The sequence below is a fragment of the Oryctolagus cuniculus genome, chromosome 17, assembly GCF_051225735.1.
Source record: "Oryctolagus cuniculus isolate XC-2025 breed Fujian yellow rabbit chromosome 17, ASM5122573v1, whole genome shotgun sequence".
NCBI classification, from domain to species: Eukaryota; Metazoa; Chordata; class Mammalia; order Lagomorpha; family Leporidae; genus Oryctolagus; species Oryctolagus cuniculus.
Window position 1 is genome coordinate 25,977,568 of NC_142883.1, and position 15,980 is coordinate 25,993,547.

Sequence of the window (15,980 nt, forward strand, 5' to 3'; positions counted from 1 at the left end):
AGGAGCCGTGAGGTTCCAGTTTGCTTTTGAATGGCCTTTCCGCCTGCGGTGGGAAGTCCTGTGTCTCTGCACAGAGCTCCGTGGATGTGGGCGGTGGAGAAGGCGGACCTTGAGTCTGTAGATGTTTACCTTTCATCCCTGCTCCGCTCCAGAGCTCTGATCAAGGCTAACAGCCCTGCCCATGGCGCTGACCAGGCCACCGGAGGAACCCCGACTCTGTGGTTTCTGTCTATGTTACTCCCGCGTCCCCTGCTAGGCACTAACCATCCCGCAGGAAGCTGCTGTCATCAGTATGGAGGATCTGAGCGGGAGAAGGCAGGGGCTGGTCTGAGAGGCCCCAGGCAATTTGAGTAAAACTCCCCGGTCCTTTCAATGCAGTCCTGGTCTGGAGGCCCCGACTCAGCAGGTAAGAAGGTGGCTGGGTTCAGTGTCTTGCCAGTTTCCAGATGCGCTACAGGGTTTTCACAGAGGAGGCCCTGCTAGTGGCTCATACGTGGGTTGGTGAGTCCCCAGTGTCCTCGGCCATCCATCGGGCTGTGACCGCATGTGGACTTCAATATTTAGCGTCTGCCCCATAGTCAGTTTATCTGCCTCCTCTGCCAGGAAAGCAGTAGTAGCCAGGGCTTGGAGGCAGGGCAGCCGGCCAGCCACTGCTATGTCCAGCTGTTTGGACAGATAGGCCACTGGTCACTAGCCCAGGTATTCTGAGCTAGGACTCCCAAAGCCATTCCCTTTTATCATGGACAAACAAATGGAATTCGCGGTTCACATCAGGGAGTCCTAAAGCAGGTGTCTCTAATCTTTTTAAGAGTGAGAAAAGCCTCTTGCTGTTGCCTCCATGCAAATGGTTCCTTTTCTCCCCACTTTATGTCTTCATAGAGGGGTTTAACTACCGATGAGTAGTTTGGGATCCAGATGAGACAGAAGCCAGCTGCTCCTAGGAGCTCTCAGACCTGTCTCCGTGTGTTCGGAGTTGGGAGGGTCCAGTTTGCCCTTTTCCGTTCAGGTCCCAGGGCCCGACGCCCCTTGGAGATCGGAATGCCCAACTACCTGAGCTCCTGTTGACAAATCTGAGCTTTCTTGAGAGACACTCACTACCCAGCCCTTCGGAGCAGACTGTGCTTCCGTTCCCCTGTTGCAATCCTTTGAGATTGCGCTTATCAGGAGCAGACCGTCCACATACTGCAGGAGCGTTTGCTACCTCCTGGGAAGGTGCGCCAGGCTTCTCTGAGTAGTGTGGGGAAGTTTCTGAATCCCTGGGCAATCGTGTCCAGGTTAATCGTTCTTCCGGCCGGTGGTGGGGTCCTCCCATTGGAAGCCTAATAAGGGCTGGCTTACAGGAGCCAGGGGAATGCAGAAAAAGGCGCCCTTTAGATCCAGACGGGTAAACCACCAGGCCTTCGCGGGTGTGAGACCCAAGAGGGCGCAAGGGTTGGGCACCACCGGCTGAATGGTCACTGTGGCCCGGTTGATGGCCCGCGGGTCCTGGACTGGTCTTTACAGGTAGCCGAGAGTGTTCCTCTGTAGGTTTCTTTCAGCCCAAACGCACCCCCACCTGGAAGCGGGAATTCCACATTTTCACTGCAGAGTCCATGTTTGTGATGGGCTGTGAGTGAACTCTCCACGCCTCTTCTCCGGGAATGGTGACAAGCAGGATCAGCGAGGCATCTTCTGGGGGGTCTCTGCAGGTTGGGGTGAGCGCTGGCTTCCCTGCTTGGACAGCAGGTCCTGTCCTGGAAGAGGAACTGGCACTCAGGCAGGGAGAGGAACTCAAGTCTCACTTGGTCCAGGGGGCACAGAGGGGCCACTCTCAGGAAGCCCCAGTGGCCCCTGTAACTGTGGCCCCTTTTTCAGACAGGGGACCCTCCGGCCTGGCGACCACCGAGTATGTAGCGCCAGTGTCCGCCATAAAGCCCCTGTTTGGCTTCCCACTTTTATTTTGACCATGGGCTCGTGGAAGCTCAAACTTATGGAGCCTGGTCCGTCTCAGTCCGGGCTGCTCCCAGCAAATCCGAGGAGACTGGCAAATGGAGGGCTCTGCCTGGTGCGGAGCACGATTCTCTGTTGCCTCCTGGTTTCTGGTCTTCTTTCCTTTGGGTTTGTTGGGTTTTTTCGTTTTTCCAATGTCCAGTTTCCTTGCAGGAAGCACAGTGATGCTCCTGTAGGCGGGGTCTGGCTCTGGCCCTGGCCCCTGGTTTCTGGATTCTGTGGCCACCTGTGGGTCTAGAGCAGCGGCAAGCAGGGCCGCCTTCCATTTCTTTCTTTCGTCGGCTTTTCTTTTTGCGGTCTGTGCCTGGTTCACAAAAAATGTTGTTGGCTATCTCTCCCAGCGGGGTGCTGTGCATTGCAGCAAGTTCTCGGGCTTCTGCACTTGCTGTCAAATGTCTTCTTGCCCTTGACCCACAGAGGCAGCTTTCACCATCTGAGGTTTTCCTGGGCTTCAGGGTCAAAAGGAGTGAACGGTTGGAGTGCTTCATACACTCTCTCATAGAAATCTGACCGCTGGGGCCCGGCGCTGTGGTGTAGCGGGTAAAGCCTCCGTCTGTGGTGCCAACAACCCAGATGGGTGCCAGTTCTAGTGCCACCTGCTCCTCTTCTGATCCAGCTCCCTGCTGATAGCCTGGGAAAGCAGTAGAAGATGGCCCAAGTCCTTGGACCCCTACACCCGGGTGGGAGACCTGGAAGAGCTCCTGGCTCCTGGCTTTGGATTGGGCCAGCTCCGGCCACTGGGACCATCTGGGGAGTGAACCAGCAAGTGGAAGACCTCTCTCTCCCTCTCTGCCTCTGCCTCTCTGTAACTCTGCCTCTCAAATAAAATAACCAAAATCTGGAAAAAAAAAAAAAGAAAAAAAAAAAAGGAAGAAAGAAAGAAAGAAATACGATGGCCCCCATCTGGCTTTCGGAAGACCTAGTGGTTTTGGACCTGTTTTAGTAGTTTCTTTGCCCCACCCTTGGTCCTCTGAAGAGAGCCTGCCGGCATCTCCCCAGGCTGGATTTCCTTTCTCTGAGTTTGGGTCCCAGTGGGGCTCACCTCCAGGAAAGGCGATCCTGACCCAAGCCACAGCTTGTAGCTGGCCCGCCGGCGCCACCAGCCGCTGGTGAGCTCCGGTCGCCCGCCATCGTCACTCGTCAGTGTTAGGAGAGTCGGGAGGAGCCGGAGGTGGTCTCCCCACGCGGGCGGGTCTGTCTGACGGATGATTCTAGCAGGTCGGTCCATCAGAGCCCGAGGCTTCTCCAAGTCAGAGGGAGTATGGTGTTTCCAACTAAGTCCATGGTGGAGAAGGGCTGGTCATAAAAAGTCGGCTGGCCCTATCGTGTGGCGCCATCTTGCTCAGTCTGCGGGACTCCTCTGACCTCATGCAGGGGCACCTGGAGAGCTGGTTTTCTGGAAACACCATTGCCGCCGCTGTGACTGCCGCCGCTGGCAGCCCTGTCCTCTGAGACAGAGAGGGTGGGCTCCTGGGTTCACTGGTCCTGGGCTGAACAGAGACGCAGCCCTACCTGCCCAGGTTCCTTAGGTTGCGGTGGGGATGAAACAGATGGCGGTGGACTTTCTGGTAGTAAAGGGCCCCCGGCCTTGGCGAAGCGGGGTAGGGAGACGGCAGCAATGGGGGTGCTGCTGCTTCTCCTTGGAGGATCGGTGGAGGGGCTGTGGGAGTCCCGGAAACCCCAGGAGTCCCTTGCCCTCTTGACTGAAGCTGAGCTTTGGCCACAAGGATTTTGCTCTGTCCCTGCCTGTCAGTGTGGAACTGTATCCAAGGGGGCTGAATTAATGCAATTTGCAACCAGGAATCTCCACACGGGAACTGACCTGGGAGGCCTGGCTCTCCAGGTATTACCAGACGCACTGCCTTTATCTCAGCCAGATCGTGAGTGCCGTCTCGCGGCCATTCTACGTTGAAAGTTGGCCATTCAACTTCAGAGGGCTTTTAACCATTTTGGAGACATTTGGACACCACAGACTCCAGATAACCTGTCTTAAAGCTTTAGATCCTACAGTCTAAGGTGGCGGGTTTTGAATGGGAATTTCCGACAATGTGCCACCCTCTGGCCGGTGTCACAAGACGAGAGACAGACCTCCAGAACAGGCACTGATCTGGACAGAGATCGCTTCACTGGGCTGGCTGCTCTCCTCGCAGACGAGACGGAACCGCAGATGGGGGTCCAGACTCCGGAGCCGCAGGGCCGTGGAGCCGTGAACACACTCACACTACACATGCACTCTTTCATTACAGACGCCAGACAGGTACCTCCTGTGAGGACCCAACAGAAGCAATCATTAGGATTGCTGGGAGGTGATCAGGCTCCGCTGCTGAACAAAGGAGGGGGCCTGCTCCTGGGCTCCCTGGGACATCTTACTGTGCCCTGAAGTCCAGGAGCATCGGTCCTCTCTTTTTGGTCTGGTTGGCCGTGGGGAGTGAGCCTGGGGAGCGGAGCACGGCTCGGGAGTCAGGATCCCAGAGATTGAGTTGGGAGGCACCCAGTCATTCCCAGGCTGTCAACAGGCCCTGGAGCCCACAGGTCAGCCGTGGCTCAAGGGGCCAGCCTTGTTTGAACACTGTGGAATCTCTCAGCACTCGATAATGGGCACAACGGGTGTTTCCTGGCCAACGCACTAAAAATGTTCCAGAGAGCTGGACTGGAGAAGTTCCCTTAGTTCACACAGGCACCGGAGGCCGGGTGGAGGAGCAGCAGCTGCAGTTTATTAAGGTTGAAGGGCCCAGTGGAATTACTCCCACGACTGGGCATCGGATCCAGGTTCCTCACCGCATTTGCAGGTTCATCAGCATCACACATTCAGTTACAGCCTCGGTGGGCTTGGGTGAGCCTGCGGGGCTCAGGACCACCTATGAGGAACTTGAGACCATGCTTATGGAGGACAGGAATTGGGGCGGGGGGAGACGTAGCAGAGAACCGAGAGAAGGACACCTATCCAGACATGACAACACCTGTGGGGAACAGGGATTTGGCCGACCGCCCAGACATGCTGATACCTGTGGGGTCGCAGTAAACAGAGAATGGGACGTCTGCCCTCCTCGGGGGTCTTTCTCTCCCTTGTCTTTGGTCACAGCCAGATTTCCTCTTCACACTAAGGGGGAGGTGCTCGTAAATATTAGCTCCCTTTCCACATTCCTACAGGCCTAAAACATTCAGAGACACACAACCACAGAGGCAAACACGTGAGTGCATACGGGATCATGTAGACCCCACCAGGGTCTCAGTCTCTGGGGGGTGGGGCAGCAGGGCGAGGCCTTGGGCAGTAAGAGGAGAGCATGCAGGGGCTGCAGGAGCCACAGGGACTGGGGGTTTCTGATACTTGGGGCCTGTTCCCTGTGCCCTGACAGGAGCCTTGTCTATTTACCCCTAGAAACACCCAGCTTTTTCCCTTCCTACCCTCAATGTCGCCCCAGGCCACCCCCATCTCTGAAGTTCAAGTCAAGTACATGTGGACGCACACCTCACACAGCCCCGGCCTAGCTCTCTCCCTCTGCATCCCTCTGCCCCTGCCTCTGTTCAGCCCACCTCATTCTGTGATCAAATGATCCCAGCAGCTCCCTCCTGCATGCCCTACCCCATTCTCTCCTGGCAACGTCAACTTCATGCTGCAAACAAAATGTCATTTTTTAAAAAATATATTTATTTTGTATTTATTTGAAAGGCAGAGTTACAGAGAGAGGAGGAGAGAAAAGAGAGAGAACGAGATCTTCCATCCTCTGGTTCACTCTGGATGGCTGCAATGCCAGGGCTGGGCAAGGCTGAAGCCAGGAGCCAGGAGCTTCTCCCGGGTCTCCCATATGCATGCAGGGGCTCAAGGACTTGGGCTATCTTCTGCTGCTTTCCCAAGCACATTAGCAGGGAGCCGGATCAGAAGTGGAGCAGCCAGGACTCTAAGCAGCGTCCATATGGGATGTCAGCATTGCAGGAGGAAGCTTAACCTGCTGAGCCACAGTGGAGGCCGCACAAAATGCACTTTCAGACAGTCCCCCTGTGCCCAAGCACCCCCCCCAGAGCAACATGGGTGTAGCCTCTGTCTAAATCTGTGGACCTCTGGAATATGAGGCCAAGATGAAACCCTGGCCTTCCTGAAGGAACCCCCACTCACCCTGCATGCCCCATGGGGGCCTGGCTCCGTGCTGGCATGTAGTAGCCTGTCAGGGAATGTTCCAGGCCGAATGATCTGAGCCAGGGAAGTGGGCTGCACTGAGCCCGAACCAGGGTCGCAGGAGGAGATCTGACAGCTCTGCAGGTGCTCACCCCTCGCCTCCCCCTCCTAGCCCCAGCAACTTGCACTTTCAAGTCAAGTCAGAGAGATGGACCAGAGTTGCTTAACCCAACACTGGCTGCTGACTGGGGACTAAAGAGGGAGTTTTCTCCAGCCCTTCCATTTCACAGATGGGGAAACTGAGGCCAGAACCAAAAAGGTAACTTGCTCAGGGTGAGAGCCTGCATTCAATCAAGGTGGCACATGACTGCTCTCCCTGGCTATGGCTCCAGCAGTGCCGTGTGCCCCGCGGGAGGGCAGACAGAGGGAGGCTGGGGCGAACGCCATAAGCGCTATACAGATGGGAGCTGCCTTTATACACTACGTCACCATCCTTGCTGGGAGAGCCTCACCCCAACCAGGCCCCGGCTCTTCTGCTTTTCTTCTCTCCCCCTGGTCTAGCTCTCCTCCTCCAGGAAGTCTCCCTGGCCCTCTGCAGAGCCCATCGTTTGCTTGTTATGATGCAGAGAAAGGCAAATCCCCTACCAGGTTTATTTTAGATGTCAAGACTGATGACGCCATGAGCACCCCAGAGGGGAAGAAAAGATTTATTATTTACATAATTGAGGTCTCCGGGAAGAGCAAAGCCTCTTAAGCAGGTCCCAATGGCCCAGGAGAGTCAGAGAAGAGGCAGGCCTGGGGTTTTGTGGTTAGGGGTTAGTGCGCAGAAAGGGATGTGGGTCTCTCTCTCTCTCTCTCTCTCTCTGACACCAAAGGAGGAGCACGGAAGCTCTCTTGTCCATGTGTGGGGCACAAGGGCCAGGGGGCAGTGAGATGTAAAAGCCATCAGCAAACATCAAAAACTGGACGCGGACTCCTCACCCACGCGCTCTTGTTCCCTCGTGTCTGAGTTTCTAGCTGGGTCCCTGCTCCGTGGGGAAGCGTTGCCAGATGAGGCCAACCAAGCGATGAGATAAGGCTGTGGGTGGCAGTCACTGAAACCAGAGGATTTCCAACCTGTGGTTTGAACCTGGAGTTCCCTCCTCATCTCTCCAGCTCAGACCCCTCCTGGCTCCGTGTCTCCCCCACCCCCATTCCATGCTCCCAGATCTGACACTCCCACACATTCCTCGGCTGGGGCCCTCCCCTCCTCCCCGTCTCCCCTGCTCCTGCCCCCACATTCCCTCTGGACACTCCCCTGGAGTGGAAAACCATCCCTCATCCCTTTCCTGCCCCCTCCCCGTCCCTGAATCGGACATGCTGGTCATTCCTGTTTGGGATGGCCAGAGAGATAAGGCCTGGCAGGGAGCCCATTTGTCATCACAAGACTCCGAGTGGCAGGACTTGTACCCACACTGAGTGTCCATCCTGGGCCCCTGTCCTCCTGATCCTGGCTGTGTCTCCTTCTTTAGGAACAAACTAGGAAGTCCAGGAAGTAGCAGAAGGAACAGGGGTGGAGGGAGGGATGGCAAAGCCATCTGGTCAACCTCTTTCTAGGTCTGCTTCCTGTGCCTTGGCCTGGATGTCTCCTTACCCTGATGTCATGGGCCACAAGGCAGACCATGAGGGAGGCTGGGTGGCTCTGGAAGTCACAGCTTGGGAACAAACACTGTCTTAAGGGCAGTCGGGGACAAGCATCCTCTTCCCAACCACCACAGAAAAAGCTGTTATCGCAGCTGCTTTTGTTTACACGTCTGGTTGTTGATCAACATCTGCCTGGAGTTTGTCTCTCTCTCTCTCTCTCTTTTTAAGATTTTATTTATTTATTTGAGAGGTATTGTTACAGACAGAGAGAAAGGTCTATCATCCGCTGGTTCACTCCCCAATTGGCGGCAACCACTGGAGCTGGGTTGATCAGAAGCCAGGAGCCGAGAGCTTTTTTCAGGTCTCCCACGCGGGTGCAGGGATCAAAGGACTTGGGCCATCTTCCTCTGCTTTCCTAGACCATAGCAGAGAGCTGGATGGGAAGTGGAGCAGCTGGGACACGAACCAGTGCCCACATGGGATGCTGGCGCCACAGTAGAAAGCTTAGCCTACTACACCACAGCGCTGGCCCCGGAGTTTGTCTCTTAGAGACGGTACTGTGGCCAGTGGTTTCCATCCCAGCCCTGCCTCCCATAAGCTGTGTGACCTTGGACTGTCCTGGGGCTCCATTCTTTGAAAGGAAATGAAGAGGGTGATCCTGACCTCCCTGGGAAGCTGGCCGGATGAAATGGGTCTGCCCAAGAAATGATTCACAAACTGGAAAGCGAGGCTGGGGCCAGGTCCCAGGCTCTGACTCTGATCTCCTCAGTCTCAGTTCTGTATTCTGATCTCCTCAGTCTCAGTTCTGTATTCTGCTCCTTACAGGGAGCCCCAGGCTGCAGGAGAGGCCAGGTCTGTCAGAGCTCAGTTAGCAGGCGTGCTCCTGAGCAGCGTTCCAGGGGCCGAAACACAGGGTTAGATTCCTAGCTGAGGGTCCTTAGCCTGAGCCTTCTCATCTTGAAACACAAAGGACAGCTCCATGATTGCTGTGAGCCTTTAATTTATTCATATTTGTAAAGCACTCAGTTCACGCTGCGTATGTGTTTAATCCATAGGATTTCTCTTACTATGATGGTGAGAAGCTAGAGAGAAAAGAAAAACGCTCAGGGAAAATGTTGCGCTGCAGTAAGAGACATCTATTGTACTTCAAAAGTACACAGTGACCTCTGGCAGCTCTTTTCTGTTTGATTCTTCTAGGAATAATTAGATCTTTGGGTGCCGCCCACCCACCTCCACCTGGCACCCCCCCCCACTGCTCACCTGGGGGTGCTGTCTTCCTGCCCAGCAACCCCACCCTGGCTCAGCCTCAGCCTGAGCGGAGGAGTGGACCTTTGAGATTCTGCCGGCCAGTCCCTGAAGGCAGTAGTGGAGGAGAAACCGGTGCAGTCTGGGCCAGCTCTGGCCACACAGTTCCCGCTACGGAGGGACTCGTCTTCAAGAGTCGCATCCACCTTCTAGAAGCAGCAACCCTCAAGGGGAAATGTTATCATTTTGCTAATTACAATTAGCGATGTTTGATAATTACCACTACTAAGTATCTGTCTGGCTTCGCTGTGGAGCCAGTCCCAGCTCGAATCAGGAAGGTGGGGGCGGGTGGATCGCAGAAATAAATCTTAACAGAGACAGAGGAGGGGCTGGGTGCGGGGAGAGCGCCCAGAGACCGCCAGCCACCTCCTGGGCACTCACAGCGCTGCGGAGGCGAGCCGAGCGTTCCAACCAGCAGCGCGCGGGGAGACCGTTCTCAGATGCGCCAACGCCCGGCCTCTTCAGCCGGGACAGCAGAGGTGGCTGCGCCTGCAACGGCCTTTCCTAAGGCGGCAGCAGCCGCAGCAAAGCGGCGGGGCAAATCCCAGCCCCGGCCCCGCCCGTCCAACCCTTCTCGCTCCGGAGGCGACGCTTCTCGAGAGATTCGAGGGGCGGAGAGGGCAAACTCAAGCTTTTTGGGGCTCCCGACAGGTGTCTGAGGGAGAGGGCGGAGCCAGGAAGGAAGGATGAGGAGGGCGGGGCGGTGCTGCCCCTTTAAGAGGCGGTGGCCGCGCGGGGACCTTTTCTCTTTCCCCGGAAGGAAAGCGGAGTCCGGGCTGGGCGCGCAAGGTGGGGAGGTGCGGGGCTGGGCGTGGGGAAGGCGGGGCGCGCGCAGTGGGACCCCTCCCTCCCGGCCTCCCGGCCTCCCGGCCTCCCGGCGGTCGACTGATCTCCCCGTCCGGATCCGCCGCCCAGCCGGGATCGAAGGCGACAGCGCAGCCAAGGGGGCGCGGCCGGGACAAGCTAGGGGGCCGGTGACCCGACTGCGGGAGAGGCGATTGAATAGACCCGCGGACCTTGGAAGGGGATCGGAGAGCGCAGAGCCGGAGCAGACGCGAAACTGAGCGGGGCTGAGGGCGAGGAACGGATCCGCACTCGGAGGCGCAGCGGCGCTGCGGGCGCGCGTGGCCTCGGCAGCCAGGGAGCAGGTGAACAGGTCCTCGCTCCGCGCGCTCTCGTCCCGGCCGCTGCTCCGGCTAGCAGCCATGGGCCCTGGCGCCCGCCGCGCGCCCGGCGCCCCGCGCCCGCTGCTCTGCGCGCTCGCTTTGATGGTGGCGGCCGGCGGCCGCGTCGCCTCCGCCTTCAACCTGGACACCCGATTCCTTGTGGTAAAGGAGGCCAAGAACCCGAGCAGCCTCTTCGGCTACTCGGTCGCCCTCCACCGGCAGACCGAGCGGCAGCAACGCTACCTGTAAGTGGGGCTGGCGGGGGTGGGGCGGGACGGAGTGAGCGCGGCGGGGTGCGGTGCCGGAGCGGGGTCGCAGCCCACTGGACCCCCCGACCCTTGTGAGCCAGGATTCTGTGGAGCGGATTTCCGAGCAGCCCCCCGGACTGCCGAGCTTTGGCGGGAAGTGGAGGATTGGGCGTGGTGTGGGGGGCAGTCCTCACTGGCAAGTGCTGACCTGGCCAGAACCTGTCTAGACGCGGCCCCTCCACCCTTCAGATCTCTGCGAGCCGAAGTGTGGTCCCTGTTGCCTGAGCCCCCAGCCAGCGGGTGAACGGAGTGCCTAGCGCTGGCCTCTTCTCTCCAGGGCTGGGAGCTGGATAAACAAGATAAACACACCTAGTGCCCCTCCCCCTCCCGGGGAGAACCCACAGCACATGCATTTAAGCCCGCACCTCGCACTTAGTCTGCGGCCACGCGGGCCACGCCCTCTGCAGAGCCAGACGGGATAGCCTGCTCAACCGCCCGGCGGGCTGGTGCAGGGGGAGCGGGGAGCCGACGGCTGAGTCCGGCCGTGCGGCCATGCGGAGCTGTCCAGAAGCTCCTTCTGACCCCATGAGCGCAGGGGCGTGGATGAGAGAGAGGAGCTGTCCCCATTGGGACTGCGCCTCCCAGCCGCAGGGGCGCTCTCCCACCAGACATCATCCCCGCATTCCACAGATTCATGTTGAATCGCAGCCCTGAGTGTGTTTGTTTTGGTTTGAAGAGGGAAATGGTGTTTTTCTTCTGTTCTCCTTCCCTGACAGCTGGAGAAGGAGCTGGAAGGGCTCAGGGGAGGAGGGAAAGAGAGCATCCAGCTGCCTGCCCCTCCCGGCCGACTCCCTCCGTAGGGGACCCACACCCGGGGGCATGTCCAGGCTCCAGGGCTTTCTCTGCTGTGGGCTCAGAGTGTGCTGAGGTCGGCAGCTGGGGGCAGGGCCGGGGGAGGGGGAGAATGAGGCTGCCCAGGCTGGGACAGTGGTTAGGACAGGTCCTGCAAGCCGCTTTGGCCCCTACCGGCCAGGTGACCCGACAGGTGTCTGTCTTCCCCTGGCCTCTGACCCCACCGAGCTGGAAGAAACCTCTCCCAGCTCCGGCTGGGGCCTGCAGAAGCTTGAGGAAGTTGGGAATGGTCAAAGTCCAAACTGCCCCAGCCCTGGCCTCTGCCCCATCGGCCCAGCCCCTACCCAGCCTGCCTGCCCGGGTGCAGCCTCACCTCCATCTGGCTTCTGTGGAGGTGAGGGCCACCACACTCTTCCTGGCCTGACTCCTGCTGCTGTCTGGCTTCAGCAAACCCCGAACGACCATCGGGGCGATTCTCCGTGTCGGTGCTCTTCCTGCCCTGGCCCGCGAAAAAGATGTTCAGGCTGCTGGATAGGAGTTTGCAGGGTGATGAGCAGATCGGTCTGGGAAGGCAGCACACGCAGCGACTCCGAGGCTGCCCCTCCCCCCTTTACCATGTGACCTTGAGCAGCACACGTTCCTTCCCTGGGACAGTTTTTCCCAAAAAGGGTTTGGAGTTGGATCTCTGTCTCCTGCCCACCTCCGAGGGCCTGCAAGAGGCGACTTGGCATTGTGGAGGGCAAAGAGGCTCCCAAGTGCCACTGCCAGGGTCCGGTCGTGGGTCTGTCCCTGAGACTCTATTTCTCCTCTGAAGGGGAAAGGGGCTCGTTCTTTAGGGGCGCCAGTGGGGCTTTAATGGGACCATGTGTTTGAAATGCACTGCCCAGGTGGCCGTCTGGGCTCGCCATAAAGCGCTAGTTAAATACCTGCGCCCCTCATCAGATTGCCTCCATTCCATTCCCGGCACCAGAGGCCGATTCCAACTTTCCGTTAACGCAGACCCCGCGGGACAGCACTGGTGGCTCAAGTAGTTGGGTTCCTGCCATCCACATGGGAGACTTGGATTGAGTTCCTGGTTCCCAGCTTCAGCCCTCAAGCCATTAAGGGCATTTGGGGGAGTGAAATAGTGGATGGAAGCTCTCTCTCAAATAAATAAATTAATTAATTTAAATGATTTTTTTTATAAAGTACCTTACATATGCCCACTTCCCCCAGGTGCAGCTGCAGGCTCTGGTGCTGCAACCAGGACCTGGATGCACCCCCAGAACCCACGAGCTCCACCCGAGATGGCTGAGCTAAGGGCTTCTGCTTTTCTGCCTGGGCAGCTCGAGATGGCATTAGGCCTTCCAATTGCAAGAAGGTTAGAGCTCATGGACCTCCAAGAGGCAGGTGGTTCTAGAGAGAGTTTGGGGCCTCCCTGCATGGGCATCCTCAGTCTTTTTCCAGAAGTGGGTCTACCTCTAGGCTTACCTCCTTGGCTCACTGAATTCTGTACGCTGGCCCTGTGGGAGAGCCAAGGGGGCCAGCTGGGCTTGGCAGCAGCCAGCTGTGTAGCCAGATGTGAGCAGCTGCCTGGGTACACCGCGCCCGGGGGGGAACTAGCGAGCCAAGCTGTGGCCTCACGTTCTGTTGCTCTCAAAGTCCCTTTGGAAGAAGGAGAACAGGCTTGTGAGTCTGGGGTTCATAGAAGGTTTTTAGGAAATGAGGGATCTTTGAGAGTAGAGGCAGAATCCTGTGTGTTTTGTTCCTTGTCCTGGAGCGGGAAGAGGGGAGAGCACAGCTTTCCTGTTCTCAAATCCCCACCCCGGGGTAGGGGGACCCTCTCTGCTGCCCCATCGCCTTCCTTCCCCACCCACATCATCGGGGGTTCCCGCCAATGCACGACCCAGTCCCCCATCCCTGGAAAAGAGGAGCATGGGGGAGACCAGGGTACTTTGGCTTCTAATGGTGAGATGCATGCGGTCCCCCTGGAGGGAGGTGGCACCCGCCCTGTTGCTCCCTCCTGGAAGTCCTTGTGAGCCATGAGGGCAGGCTCTGAGCCTCTCTCCCTTTATCCTTTGCTGGAAATGAGGGCATCTGGAGGCCTGGCGCTCGTGGAAATGATGTCAGGCACAAGGTAGGCAGGAGCCCAGCTTACCTGCTGTGCTCTCCCGAAACAGGTTCCCCTGGGTGGGGCGGGTGCCTGGCAGCCTCCGAGGCTCGTGCCAGCAGAAATGGGCACAGCAGCTGTGGCTGCACGTGGCAGCTCCCTTCCCTCCGGTTCTCCCCAGCGACCAGTGACAGCCCCAGGGTCTTTGAAGTGGGCGGGCACCGAGGAAGGCCAGCCGCAAAGGCAGCAGCAGCAAAAGGGGCTTGCTTGGTCGCACAGGGCTAAGCCAGGGGGGAAGAGGATGTCCTTGCGGTAACCTCTTACCTGAGGTTAGATGACACCAAGAGTGCCCTGTGGTGGACAGGGATACTAAAGAGAGAGAGAAAGAAGAAGAAATGAAAAAATTAGTTTTTTTTCTTAACCTGAGCCTTGCCCACGGCCTCTTCTCTCATGCCTTCTCATTCTCTCACTGCCTCCAGCTGGTCGCTCTGGCTCTCGGGCTGAGTCACCAGTGGGGAGAGGGGGCTGGGTGGGCAGTGGAGGAGGAGCAGCGGGAGGATGGAGAGGGCTGCAGCTTCAGCTACCGCAGGAACTGCCTCTGGGGAGATGATTAATTTGGGCAACAGCGCTGGCACTGAGCTGGGATCCAGGATCTTGAGAACTGCCCATCCCCCTACCCTCTGGGGATCAGGGCTAGAGCAGGCCCCCCTCCCCTCCTGCTTCCTGGCCTGGGAGGGGAGCACGTGCCAAGAGCTGGCCTGAGTGCTGGGTCCCTGGCCTGGGAGGGGAGCACGTGCCTAGAGCTGGGTCCCTCTGGCCCCCTCTGAAACCTTCCCGGGAAGTTTTTTTTGGATGTTATGGATTTTTTTCTCTGCGCCTCACCCCACCCTGTGTTCCCCAGGGGACCTCCTTCTCTTTGGAATGAGCCAACCTGATGCCTGATCTCTCCTGGGTCCCATTCCTCAGCTTCTTTGATTCCATTGCTCATTACTTGACTCTTCCATTAGCTTTGAACTGCCCTGGAGGAGTGACCGGGCAGGGGTGAGCAATAGCTTTTCTGGAGCTTAGAGCTCAGGAGCCTCCCCAGGGGCCAGCAGGGGCTGTCTGCCTGGAGCCAGATGAGAGGGTGTGAGGAGGCAGTTGTTGGAAAGCCCCCGAGAGGTCATCTCCCCCACCCTCCTCCTGCCAGGGGCTCCCTGCTCCCTGACCCCAACCTGGTTGCATCTCTGGTCTTCCTTGCTCCATGAGCTCCATCTCTCCATCCAACCTCCCACCTTCTCCCTGGGCTGGGTGGACAGGTGCATTGGTGGCCTGGGAAGGGTTGGCTTTTAGACCCTGTGCTCTGGACAAGACCCAGCAGCAGGTGGCTAACAGAGGTGCTTATTTGCCTACATGTTCTATTTTCTTTTTTCTTAAGATTTATTTGGAAAGCAGAGTTTTACACACACACACACACACACACACACACACACACAGATATCTTCTGGCTGCTGGTTCACTCCCCAGATGGCCACAATGGCTGGAGCTGAGCTGATCAGAAACCAGGAGCCAGTAGCTTCCTCCAGGTCTCCCATGTGAGTACAGGGGCCCAAGCACTTGGGCCCTCTTCTACTGCTTTCCCAGGCCATAGCAGAGAGCTGGATTAGAAGAGGAGCAGCTGGGACTTGAGCCGGAGCCCATATGGGTGCCAGCACTGCAGGTGGCGGCTTTACCGCTACACCACAGCCCCGGCCACTGCACCATCTTCTGCTGCTTTCCGAGGTGCATTAGCAGGGAGCTGGATGGGAAGTGGAGCAACTGGGACTCAAACAGGCATCCTTATGGGATGCCGGTGTCACAGGCTGCGGCTTAACCTGCTGCCCCACGACACCGGCTGCTAGAAGTTATATTTTCATTTTCATGTCAGTAAGGACCCTTCTAGCCTCTGGATTCTGCAGCCCTGCCTGCACTCACCTGGCTGTGGCTGGAGGAAGCTGGACCTCTGCACGCCGCCTTCCCTCGTGCACGCGCAGGCCTCTGGCTGTAGACCCATTGGATCCCGGGCTGGGAGCCAAAGGGCCTTAAGGGGCCTTTGAGCGGGCCAAGCAGGAGCTAAAAATACTCCAAGGGGGGTGGGGGGCTCCCTGTGGAATCTCTGGGGAGGGTGGGGCGTGGGATATGGGGCTTGGATTAGGGCACTGGCCCCGTTCCATCCTCCCAGCAGCAGGCACAGAGCTGGCTGGGACTGGAGGGCGGAAGCAGGAGGGTGTAGGGGCCGAGGGGATTTATTTCGATCCAGTTGCCATCTTGCCCAGCTCTGCCTGCTCAGGGGGCTCAGGAGAGGGGTCCCTCAGCCTCCTCCCCCTGGGACAAGGGAGCTGAGAGGGCATGGAGATCCTGGTCCTCGTCCACCTGCCCGACAACCTGAGCAGGGCAGCGGTGGCCGCAGCAGCAGGGCCACACTTCCATTACACTGCATGGCAGGACTGCACCCTGGCTCCCCCTGGGCACCCCACCCACTGAGGCCTGCATTCCATCAAGGTCATCCTAGCCAGCCCCCAGCCTCCACCTCAGCCACTGCCTGGCACCCTTAGGCCCTTGAAATCCTGCAACCG

At 58.1% G+C, this 15,980-nt stretch overlaps 1 protein-coding gene and 1 long non-coding RNA gene across 2 annotated transcripts in view; one reads left to right on the plus strand and one right to left on the minus strand.

Moving 5' to 3' along the window:
* Positions 1 to 8,986: 8,986 nt before the first annotated feature.
* LOC103351549 (uncharacterized) lies at positions 8,987 to 11,862 on the minus strand. The gene is made up of 3 exons (XR_011383503.2): positions 11,671 to 11,862; positions 10,654 to 10,791; positions 8,987 to 9,195 (listed from the first exon to the last, which is right to left on the minus strand). It is a non-coding gene; the product is annotated as an uncharacterized LOC103351549 (long non-coding RNA).
* Positions 9,901 to 15,980, plus strand: part of ITGA3 (integrin subunit alpha 3) — a 29,831-nt gene continuing 23,751 nt past the window's right edge. Inside the window, exon 1 of the mRNA XM_051825563.3 lies at positions 9,901 to 10,442. Within this exon, the coding sequence (XP_051681523.3) occupies positions 10,237 to 10,442 (206 nt within the window). The 5' untranslated portion in view covers positions 9,901 to 10,236. The remainder of the gene's footprint in view (positions 10,443 to 15,980) is intronic.